The following is a 12,892-nucleotide window of genomic DNA, read 5'->3' as shown; positions in this document are numbered from 1 at the left end:
AAGCATGGTGAGCCAGTCATCTCAGGTGGCAGATCTGGGCTTGGGGGGGGGGCAACCTCTTTGTATTTTGAGACACTAATGTGTATGAAGCCTTAGTCTGCTAAGAATATCACCTGCTCCATGCAGCTTCAGTTTGTCTACTAAAGAGCCAGGCATTTGGGGAAGAGGGCAGGCAGAGCCTTGGTGAGCCAGATGCAACTGTGAATTAAGATTATATTAGGGCTGATGAATTCTGATAAGGTTTTGAATATATGAATTTGCTTATGGGATTCACAATTATTAGGTAATTTATGCTGACTTTTAAAAAAAAGGAGTGAAAAGCTACCCACGTCAGTTGTGTTGCTTTAAGTGGGTAGTTCTTAATTTAGTTTCAAATTATCTAATCTCACATTTTGGACTCCCATACTGTTTTTGCTTCACTTGTATTAATTGCTAATCATTAAATCAGATGTATGAAGTACTGTATGTGATTGAGGGGAAATATAATTTTCTGGTTAGGTTAGAGCCATGCATGATCTGAATTCTATCTTCCTGTAAGCCCAATTGCACTCGGTCAAGCTGCCAGTTTTCACTTACCTTGTCTTTCAGCTTTTAATTGCTTAGCTTGATTAATAGTTCAAATATATGTATGCATTTATTCAATTAATATTCATTCTAACTGGGCATTCTAGAAAGCATGGATTCCCCCCCCCCCCAAGAAAACGTGATGTTTTTCACTGCTTTCCTGCTATGTAAGGAAGATGGTTCATCTTCATTGAAAATAGACAATATAAAGTTTCTAAACTACTTAATAATGTGAAAATAAATAAAAAATCAGGGCTAACATTTAATTTTTATCCCAGAATAAATCTTTAGGTAAGCTGAATATTCGTGGACGGAACACATCTCTTTCTTTCCTCTTTCCTAGCCACACTCGTTGGACAGCTTAAATACTGCTTTTCTCCCTTGATCACTAACATTATTTTTCTGATCCTTTCTGGTTCAAATGAATATTTTGTTCCTTTTGGTGTTTCTTGTGTTTTCTTTTTCCCATTGACTGATTATGCACTGCAGGTTTCTTTCTCAAACAATTGTGGCCCTTTCCCTCAGTGTCAGTTTTTCCTTCTGAGTACATCCTCTCACGTCCATCTTCTTTGTGTCTCTGTCTGTCCATTATTCAACGTGATAACAGAAGAAGTGGACTCATCAAGGAGAAGAAACCCAGGTCTGTCTCTTCTATTGGTTTTCTCTGTTCTACTTTCTTTCTAATTTGTCCTGTGATTTTTGCCATTACATTTCTCACATTTCTCTCATGTATGTCTACATACATAACTTTCTTTCTTTCCCTTATTTTGTCATCACTAGAAAAGAATGAAATCTTAGGTGTTTGCTATTTGATTAATTATTTTGGATAGGATACAAAATATACTGAAAATTAATGCAGGTGTTTTCATGATGCATTACATTAACAATGTGGGGAGAAAACATTTTTATTTGTACAGTATTTATTTGTAGCTGGCTGTCACTATATTCTGTTTATTTAGATTTCTAGGTAATCCTAACAGTTACAACTCGTCTAGAAGATTTATGTTTAAATTGTTAGCTGTAGGACAGTTTGTTAATTAAAATACTCTCAAGCCATAGTGAAGAGGGTCATTGGCCACAAAACTAGGTTGAACAAGATCTAAGTACTTCAAATAGCAGTCACTGGCTAGGGAAATTAGAAGAAGAATAGCTGATGTTAAAAGGATTAAAGGTTCAAAGAATCCCAGTTCCTCCTTACGTGTTTTCTAGTACAGAATAGTAGGAAAGTAGAGTGGTTTTATGTGCCCATTATTAATCTGAGTTATGCCATAACAGAATAAAGGGCAACTCTATGTGCACGTGGATAGAATTCAGAGGAATGGATCTGTTAGAGGGCAGTATGAAACTTCTGTGTCTGAACATGCTACCCTTGTAACAAGCTTCAGCATATGATAAAACTTGCACAAAGCGTTTAGTGCAAGGCAAGGTGCCTCCGAACATCTCATTAAATAATATACCACTTCACCTTTTGTAGAAGTTTAATGGTTTCCCACACATGGTGCTATTCCTGCTTCTACCAAAGTGGCATGGTTCACATTTGCACCTTTATTTATTTATTTATTTATTTTACTGCTTGATCATATTATAAACTTCATAAAAAACTTCAAAGTGGTTTACAGATATAATAAAACAATGAAATTATTAGTATAAACAATTAAACCATTAAACACTTCTTAATAGCTCTGTTGGTAAATTAAGATTCTTGATCTCTAGGTTGTGGGTTTGAGCCTTCATGCTAATGGGTTAAAAAGCCACTGCTTCTTCATTGTACGATATTGGTCTTTTATACCGGCTGGCATGCTTTGTTCAAATAGAAGATGTTGGGAGATTGCTTTCTAGGACCACGTACCCGAAATGATCCATTCTTGTTTGTTCCGTGGCTTTTGTTGTTTTTTTGTAGCCAGAAGTGGGGAACACTGCTGCAGCTGCTAGTTTTCCATCCCAGTTCAACAGCAGCTCTCAAATCTGGGGAGCCTCTCTGGGTGGGCAGGTTGAGGGAGAGGGAAAGCTGCTGGATGTCCCTCAGCATCACTGATGCCTTGGTCAACCTTTCCAGGAGGACAGTGGGCACCCTCTACCCGCTGTCCTGTTTCTTGGCCTTCTGAGTCCTTGAAGTGGTGGGGGGTGGGACTGGTGGCGTCAGAAGCAGCAGCAGCAGCAGCAGCAGCAGCAGCAGCTGGGGTCAAAAGGTGGGTGCTCTCACCAGATCATCCAGTCTGTTATGTAGGTGGAGGAGACATGCTCTCTGTGGGCTCCCTGTGGGACCTCCCCTGGCCAAGCTACCTGCAGCACCCCTGGGTTCCTGGTGCAGCACAGGTGCCAGGTTTGCTTTAAGCACCCTGGGCCACACATAGAAGTGAAAAACTTCTCCATCAGCCCATCCTCTCCTTCCTACGGTTGTGCCCCCGTATTCCTTAATATAAACACAAACACCACCTCCAGTGACACAGGGAAGAGGCATTATTATAGGTCAAGGCAAAAGCACTCGAGGGATCAGAGGGTGGCCAGTGAGAGGTGAGGCGTAGTGAGACATTAAGTCATTTTAATGTGGGGAGCGTTGTCTGACTATTCAGCATTGAATGAATAATATGTACTACATTTTCAGAATCTTTTAGCATTCAACAGTAAAGCTTTTTGCAGCACATGCAGATTATAAATTACAACAATGACATTCTGAAAGTCACTGTAAAAGATAAACCCCTAATATATGCTTGGTTACTGCAGCTTATTCACCAACATCATGGTTAATTACCTTATTAGTTGAACTGTATCAGGAAGCATTGCCTGTGTCTTAAATTGTACATGCAAATTTAATTCTGTCAGCTCGTAATGTCTTGAGTGTTTGATGGGTGACCCTGCTCTGCAACTCTGAGCACTGTCTGTCCTGTGCACTGAATGAGGTAGTGTCTGCTAGAAAAATAGTCATAGTCTGCTTTCCAAATATAAACTGCCTCATTGAATTTTATGTACAGGGAATAGATAAAGACAGGGTATTGAGTAGTGGTGTTTTATATAAGAATCACTGAAGATAAGGGGAATATTATTGTGGGGAAGCACCATAGTGATCTATGTTAAAGTATATATAAGGTTTGAAAGTCATATACAAGAACACACAACTTGTTAATACAGCTGCAATTTTCTGGATATTTATTTACGACAACGCACATTAGAATCTCAATTTCACATGAGTTACATTGAAAGGTTGGGAAAATATGCACTTTTTAACCACCTTGCTTGTAACAACAACAACAACAACAATAGTAAACAAATTTATTTGTACCCCGCCTCCCCAGCCGAAGCCAGGCTCAGAGCAGCTAACATCATACAAATAACACAGTATACATAAAAACAGGCATCAATTAATTAAAATAGTCTTAAAATTAATTCAGACAAATTAAAATCTGGACAAATGGCAGTTATCAGGTTAAGACTGAGAGCGGTTCATACTTGCCAGGACCAACTGTTTTCACTGATCATATAGAATCATAGAATCATAGAGTTGGAAGAGACCACAAGGGCCATCCAGTCCAACCCCCTGCCAAGCAGGAAACACCATCAAAGCATTCTTGACATATGGCTGTCAAGCCTCTGCTTAAAGACCTCCAAAGAAGGAGACTCCACCACACCCCTTGGTAGCAAATTCCACTGCCGAACAGCTCTTACTGTCAGGAAGTTCTTCCTAATGTTTAGGTGGAATCTTCTTTCTTGAAGTTTGAATCCATTGCTCCGTGTCCGCTTCTCTGGAGCAGCATAAAACAATCTTTCTCCCTCCTCCATATGACATACTTTCATATATTTGAACATGGCTATCATATCACCCCTAAACCTTCTCTTCTCCAGGCTAAACATACCCAGCTCCCTAAGCTGTTCCTCATAAGGCATCGTTTCCAGGCCTTTGACCATTTTGGTTGCCCTCTTCTGGACATGTTCCAGCTTGTCAGTATCCTTCTTGAACTGTGGTGCCCAGAACTGGACACAGTACTCCAGGTGAGGTCTGACCAGAGCAGAATACAGTGGTACTATTACTTCCCTAGATCTAGATGCTATACTCCTATTGATGCAGCCCAGAATTGCATTGGCTTTTTTAGCTGCTGTTGACTCATGTCAAGTTTCTGGTCTACCAAGACTCCTAGATCCTTTTCACATGTACTGCTCTCAAGCCAGGTGTCACCCATCCTGTATTTGTGCCTTTCATTTTTTTTGCCCAAGTGTAGTACCTTACAGTTCTCCTTGTTAAAATTCATCTTGTTTGCTTTTGCCCAGCTGTCTAATCTGTTAAGGTCATTTTGAAGTGTGATCCTGTCCTCTGGGGTATTAGCCACCCCTCCCAATTTGGTGTCATCTGCAAACGTGATCAGGATGCCCTCAAGCCCATCATCCAAGTCATTGATAAAGATGTTGAATAAGACTGGGCCCAAGACAGAACCCTGTGGCACCCCACTAGTCACTACTCTCCAGGATGAGGAGGAGCCATGGATGAGCACCCTTTGTGTTCGGTCAGTAAGCCAGTTACAAATCCACTGAATGGTAGCATTGTCTAGCCCACATTTTACCAGCTTCTTTACAAGAATGTCATGGGGCACCTTGTCAAAGGCCTTGCTGAAATCAAGATAGGCTACATCCACAGCATTTCCTTCATCTACCAGGCTTGTAATTCTTTCAAAAAATGAGATTAGATTAGTCTGGCATGACCTGTTTTTCAAAAACCCATGCTGACTTTTAGTGATCACAGTGTTCCTTTCTAGGTGCTCACAGACCGTTTGCTTAATGATTTGCTCTAGAATCTTTCCTGGTATTGATGTCAGGCTGACTCTCTCAAAGGCAACTCTTCTAAAATGTAGTATAAACACCGACAATTGGAAAACACTGGCCTGCGAGTTCTCCAGTTGGAGAACAGGCTTTACCAAAGGCATCATGAACATTGAAGATGCTCAAACTCAGGACAAAAGGGAGAAATGTGCTAAGAGGAAGGCACTCTTGGCAAATCCACACCGTGATCAACTCCCACCCGGAAACCTATGCCCCCACTGTGGAAGGATGTGTGGATCCAGAATTGGCCTCCACAGTCACCTACTGTAAAGACAGTGTTCATGGAAGACAATCTTACTTGGCTACGATTGATCGCCAAAGAAGAAGAAAGATAGCTTACAACTAAACAGCTAAACAACAACAACATAATATGAGTCAAATCGGGCAATTTCAAAGTTATAATTTACTGTTTTAAATGTAAAGGTAAAGGGACCCCCGGCCGTTAGGTCCAGTCGTGGACAACTCTGGGGTTGCAGCGCTCATCTCGCTTTATTGGCCGAGGGAGCCGGTGTACAGCTTCCAGGTCATGTGGCCAGCATGACTAAGCCGCTTCTGGCGAACCAGAGCAGCACACGGAAACGCCGTTTACCTTCCCGCCGAAGCGGTACCTATTTATCTACTTACACTTAACATGTTTTCGAACTGCTAGGTTGGCAGGAAATTTACTGTTTTAGGGATGAATAAATCTAGAAAATACACAGAGAAAAAGAGAGACATAGCCAGTTCTTTGAGCATGCTTAAATTAACACTAACAGTATAAAATACATTAAAACATTCAAATACATTATATAAGGATCACTGAAGATAAGAGGAAGATTATTGTGGGGAATACTTGAATCTACTTGATTCAATACTACTTGAATCTAGTATAAAATACCTTCACTTCATTTTTCCCTTAGACAATAGAAGGAAAATGTGAATACAACTATTACAATAGAATTATTTCCATATTATTATTATTATTATTATTATTATTATTATTATTATGAATTTATATACCGCCCTATAGCCAGTGGTCTCAGGGCGGTTCACATAATAAATTTATCTGAATATAACACTAAAACCAATGAGTTTTCCCCAATGCAAATGTTTCATTTCAAATATTTTTGGCTATTGGAAAAACGTTTGAGAGATTTATACAGCATGTAAAGTTAGCATGGCATAAATAATCAGTTTTGTTTACTAAATATATGTCAACTAAATATGGGTGAGACCATACAGTTTTCATTGTAATTATCTGTATTTTTTAAACAGACTTTATATTTGTGTATAGTTTTGATCCTTTTTTCATTATTATTTTTAGTGATTCTTGTTTTTTCCTGTAAGTAGTAGTAATAGTAGTAAGTAGTAGTAGTAGCAGCAATTAATAATAATGCTAAAAGAAACCCCAATCAACATTTCCCCACAAAACTCATATCTTTTCAGATTGTTTGAAGTATGAGAGCAGCTCCAGTTGTTGGATTTCTTATATGTATAGAAACACTTCCTATGAGGCTAGAACTTTCTTCCTAAGTGAACAAAAATAGCACTACAGTATCTTGTTTGATATATCTTGAGTTTATCTTGCATCAACATTTCCCATTCACAGTAGGTGAGCTACTAGATCTTGCTTAAAGCATTCTTGTTTAGGGAAGCCTTCACAGAAACAATAGCTGACAGCTGCATCGGACGTTCAACTTCTGAGAAATGTTCAAAAATTGGAACACTTCTTTCCGGGTTTTCAGTGTTTGGGGGCCCATTTGTTCTTCAATTAAGTCGTTTGAGAACCAAGGTTCCACTGTAGTTACTTCCAGGTAGGGGTGTTAAATTGCAAGTGGATGATTCAGATCCAATTTTTCTGTGGGCATGTTTGGCATGGTAGCTTCCATGCATTCTTGGTTATTTTTTAGTCGTGGGTGTTATGTTGCTTGCCATGAACCCCAATGGGTGAAGTTTGATGAAATTAATGCAGAGGGCTTTGTTTCTACCTTTTTGTACCTATGCACTTTTTAAATAACAACAAAAATGTTAAGAGGACAAGAGCAAGTGTTACTAGTCTTAGTTACCATGTTTCATATAGGCATTCATTTCCATTGGTAGTTGCTTTACTATTACTGTATTATTCTTATTCTTACTACTACTACTACTACTACTACTAATAATAATAATAATAATAATACTGAGTGTTATTTTCTGACTAAGGCTTGTACAATGAAGTGTCCTATGGAACCCTGATAAATTAAGGTTTCTAAATTTTCCTCTGTCATCTTCCGTTGCGGATTGTCTGCTATAAAAACCTACTTATGAGATGTTTATTGTCACCTACTTGGCCAGAGTAAAGTGAGAACCTAATAAAACTCTGGCACTTACTTACATTTCTTTTCTTTTCAGTGAGTTGTAAGGGGATACTGTGTGTCTAGTAGTAGCATGTCTTCCCAAAGCTGTTGGGAAAAAAGCCTACAAGTGTATACTCATCAGTTAATATTAACCCCCACATACTGCTCCTGCCCCCTAATTTGGTTTTTCAATTGAGCGCTAGGAATGGTTTTGTTATCTAAGAATATGCCAAGACACTCAGATCTGTTCTGCCTCAACACCCCTTTTCAAAAACACAGAACCCTTCACCCTTTCATCATGACTGAATCTAAACAAAATGAGTTCAAGCAGTGTGCTTAAAGCAAAAATCCTATATCCATTATTGGTTAGGAGCTCTGTCTTTTAGCAGATGCTGTGTCTCTAAACAGCTTTTAGCCTAAACAAAATGGCAAGGCTAACAGCAGATATAAGCCATATCTTCATCAACATCATCGTGTGTTTTTTTAAAAAAGCTTTGGGTCTTAATTTAACCTCAGCCATCAAGCCTTGAAATGACTGAGCATCAAAGGCTTCTAACATTGCAGTAAGCAAGACTTTCCTGCCTAGAAATCTATCTGCAAACACCATAATGGGATTCAGGAATACTGTGTGGCATAGATTTATATTCAGCGATTACTGTCAATGGAAATGAAATAGGTGTCAGGCAAGTGTCTCTAGTGATTTCCACAGACAGGGTGCTCCAGCTGAAAATGCCCTCCCTCTGGTTGCCATTCACCTCACCTCCAATGTCTTGGGCACTCAGAGAGGAGCATGAACAGATTATTGTAGGGCAGGGGAAAATTGATATGGAAGTTACCTTGAAGTACCTGTGTTCTAAGCTGCGTAGGACTTCATATATAAGCACAATCACATTGGTGTGTGCTTAGAAACAGACGGAGAGCTCTTTGAACACCAGCAAGTTGTGTTCTCAGTAATCAGTCCCAGTTAAAACTAGCAGCTACTTTCTGTTCTATGTCAGTTCCTGAGCCATCTTGAAAGGCAGTCCCATTTGCAACACATTACAGTTGCCAAGGAAGTGGATTCCAACAGCAAGACAATCTCTGTCCAAGCAAAGTTGCAGTTGATGCACCAGCCTAAGCTGGTGAATTTGCCCTGCCACTGAGCTCACTTGGAAGTTTACAGACAAATCTGGATCTAAAAGTACTTCAAATTGCAACCCCATCCAAAACACATTGACAAATCATCTTCCCAAATAACCTTAATTGTCTCAGGCTTGAACCCACAATACTGAATGGACAGCTCCTGGTGGATGCAAGCCATGCAAGCCATTGGGGACTAAAAGCAAAAACCTCATTTTTCAGGCAGGAATATAAGGGATCAGGTGGTCCTTGATATATCCTGGACCTAGCCTGAGGAGTACTTACTAAATGAGTAATGTCCAATCCATCACTTATTTGTGGCAAAGTGAACTGGTCATTCCACTGCTGCTCCATTTCCCGCTGTCCCACTGTTTCCCATGGCAGCATTATATTGTTGACACCACCCCATTCTCTGAGCAATGTGAAATTCCAGAGGTTCCAGGTGCTTCACCTGTGTTCAGTTTCCTCAGAATGAGCGACGGCAGAGACTGTGGTATATGGTTTATTTACACAATGAAGATTTCACTAGTTTGTCCTTTGTCTCCCATTCCAATTACATCTTATACACTTTAGATATTACTTTAACATTACAGGTCTCTCTCTAGTTGTGATAGTTGTTCCCCAAACCCCTGCTTCATACTCTTTTTAAATACTTCATTCAAATGATGCTATTGTAACCATGTTGTTAACATCCCTGATAAATTCTTAAACCATTTTAATTAAAATTCTACACCCTTCTCTCTTAGCAAATTTCTATGTCGCCCAACCTTCCATCATATTTTTCTTATTCACCACTATGGCTTCCAAAGTGGTGTTTTAGTCTCCAATACGTTTTTATATTTTTCCCATATTCTATACATTTTTTCCTAGTTATATGGTTTGTGAAACCTTATCTACTTTTGCCTTTACATACCACAAATAAGCGTGCCAACCCCAAATATTATCATGACCTTCCAAATCTAAAATATGCGAATTCTTCAATAACAACCATTCCTTCAACCAGCACAGACAAGATGCTTCATAATATAATATATCTGGCAGGGAGAAACCTCCTCTCTCTTTCGTATCTATCAGTATTTTATATTTTATTCTCAGTTTTTTCCCTTGCTAGGTACTGGTATATTTAGAAATATATTTTTTGCCATTTGTTGAAACAATCTGTCATGCAAATCACCAGTATTGATTGAAACAAAAAATAACATTATTGGTAGTACATCATTTTTATGGTCGACAGTCTGCCCAACAATGAAAGTTTCATTCTACCCCATATTTGCAAATTTATATTAATATCCTCCCAAGTTTCCAAATAGTTATCTTTATACAAATTTATATTATTTGCCGTTAACACTAAATATTTTGTAGGTTTTTTAAACTCTCATCATTCATATTTTTTACCAGGAGCTTGGTTTAATCTTTATTAATGTTAAGACCTGCTTCCCCCCCTTTTTAATGCGTGCTTTTAAGTTTACAGAACAAATACATAGGTCGAGAATGGGAACCTTTGGCCCTCCAGTTGATACTGGACTAAAACTCTCATCCTGGCATTTGGCTATACTGGTTGGTGCTGATGAGTCCAATGAATCTGAAGGGTCTTATAATAAACTGTGGTTTTCATAAAGGGTAGGAGATGACTTACTGCACTTTGAGCTTAGAAAAATAGAGCTTCTCTTACACACACAAAAGGTTGCACTCTGGCTATTTATTCTCCTAGATTCTACTTATTTTATGAGGCATTCCTTTGCTGCTTGTAATTCCTTCTCCTAATAACAGTGTCTTTGGGAAGAGTTATGGTTTCCCTTTAGGTGTGTCATATTTCCAGAGAAAAGGGTGTTTCTTTTATTTTAGAACAATTTCTTCTTCCATTCCTCATATATACTGCAGTTTATACTCCAGACTGTTTATGAAATTGAAGGCTCATAGCCAAGTTACCCAGATCATCCTCCCCTCTAATAGCGAACATAGGTAGTTGAGTGCCTGTTGGTTTGGAAACAAAATACTACCAAGCAATAAGGTAATATTCTGCATATTTGTGGGACTACGTACATATGACGATGTGCTCAAATTCATAAATTCCCTGACAAATAACCTGTCAGCTTCTTACAATGCTGGTGGCGGTTGACACTTGGAGAGATAGAGAACATGAGGCTAATCAGGGCCGGCTCTAGGGGTAGGCTGGGTGGCGCGGGGAACCAGGGCGTCGGGCCGGCAGGGGGATGCTGTGCGCTGCGCCCGCCCACTAGGTCGGGGGGGGCTGGAACAATCTCCGCACCACGGCACCAGGGCGCCCGACATGCTTGAGATGGCCCTGAGGCTAATGATGGGACAACTTTGTTGGATACAACCCATAGTTATTAAATGCTTTTGAGAGATCGGTTCCGGTTTCCGCCGGCAGGAATGGCGGACCTGTTTTCCATCCCTCTGACCTTCGTAAGGAATTTGGTGGTTGCTAGGGGAGTAAATGGTAACCCCCTACCCTCTCCGGGGGTTACGGAGAGGGCCCGCTGGCCCGCGATGCCCCCAGACCCACTCCGACTGTTTATGGAGTGGGGGGAGCTTGGGCTGAAAAGCACTTACGAGGGCCAGGACTCCCGGACGCTAATCTGCATGGCGGGGATTTCCATGGTTAAAGAAGATAATTAGGCTTAAATCTATGGACATACTTCAGAAGGAGGGGAAGAAGCGCTGTTTACTGCTGAGAAATTTATGCTGCTGAGGGAGAGGAGTCAAAGGCTGTATATCATCTGGAAGAAGGATTGATGGGGACGGAGCGATAAGGGAATTGAGTTTTTTTTTATTTTTCTTCATATGAGTTACTTCGTACCTTCCCAGACGCGATGTCCTGGCTTGTTTGGAGTGAAAGAGAAGCAAAAGACTGTGTGAGTTGAACTTTATAAACTGTTGTTACTGAGCATATTTTTTAAAGATGTGGAGTTGCCGATGAGAAAAGCCCCCCCCCTAGTCGGACGGAAGGAGTCCTGGACGCGTTCGGAGGATTTATGAGCTGTGACGCACTTTGAATTGGAGCAGTGACCTGAAGCTAAGTTCAGCTATAGGGCAAGGAGATCCATTAATTTACCAAGAGTTTATGGTTTGATGTTTGGGTCTTCTGCCTGGAAAAGCTGTAAATTTTATAAAGATCGTTAATCTTCATGGCTATGAGAGAAAACGAAAGTGATTTGAGCTTTTTAAGATGGCGCTGCTTCGACGCAACAGGGAGCTCCAGACTAAGAAGATTTATGGGGAGGCTGGACTGATTAACCCACACAGGAGAAAGAACATTTGTGAAACCTTGTTTGATATTTATCTCAGCAGCTGGGAAACAATCGGTTGAAAGTGGAAAACATCTATGTGACTGTAAGGGGAAGATCTGGATTATTATGAACTCGGAGGACGATTTGAACTTTAGAAAAAAGACGGCAGTGGACGGTTGCGAGGAATCCCCAATTTCTTGAAGCATGGGAACCCAAATAAAAAATTCTCTAGACGATTTGACATAATATTCGGTTTGATTGATATATATATGTGTATAATTTGAAATAATGAATGTGATATAATTGGTTTTAATTGGAAAATTAATAAAAATATTTTTAAAAAATAAATAAATGCTTTTGAGATGACCACCCAATTGCATGGTGGGAAAAGTTGTTTAACTATGTCTTGATGGTTCATTACAGTTGAAACAGAAGGGTTAAAAGTCTCATTTGTCATTTATATCATTGTTGTTTTTATTCCTTTAAAACCATTATTCCACTCTGAGGTGATTTTGTTTCCAAAGGCTAAAAGATTCCCATTGCTAAGAATTTGTTCTAGCAAGCTTGCATTTAGCAGCTTACAGACTCACATTTTGAAGCATTGACATGCCTTTTTTAAAAAAATAATGTACACCAATGAGGGCTGTACCATGTGATTTTTCTGAATGTGCAGAAGAGATGAAATAGCAAAACCACTACAGTTTCCTGCTATTTAAATCAGGGCTGAGGAACCTCAAGCCTGGGGGTCAAATCCAGCCCTCAAGACCTTCTTATCCAGCCTTTAAGAGTCTTCCCAGCCATGCCCCATCCTGGGGTCACGTTCCTCATTTGTCC

General features: G+C 39.8%; 1 protein-coding gene across 11 annotated transcripts in view; it reads left to right on the top strand.

Annotated features, from left to right (window-relative positions):
* The window catches only part of RIMS2 (regulating synaptic membrane exocytosis 2), a 363,820-nt gene that overhangs the window by 267,714 nt on the left and 83,214 nt on the right, over positions 1-12,892 (top strand). For 6 of the 11 annotated variants that reach the window (XM_060277673.1, XM_060277672.1, XM_035125823.2 and 3 more), the window contains one exon: positions 1,172-1,204. The exons of the other annotated variants lie outside the window; for them this stretch is intronic. In XM_060277673.1, the coding sequence (XP_060133656.1) occupies positions 1,172-1,204 (33 nt within the window). The remainder of the gene's footprint in view (positions 1-1,171; positions 1,205-12,892) is intronic. 11 annotated transcript variants of the gene reach the window in all.

Source organism: Zootoca vivipara, chromosome 8 (genome assembly GCF_963506605.1).
Source record: "Zootoca vivipara chromosome 8, rZooViv1.1, whole genome shotgun sequence".
NCBI classification, from domain to species: Eukaryota; Metazoa; Chordata; class Lepidosauria; order Squamata; family Lacertidae; genus Zootoca; species Zootoca vivipara.
This window is presented reverse-complemented; position numbering and strand designations above follow the sequence as displayed.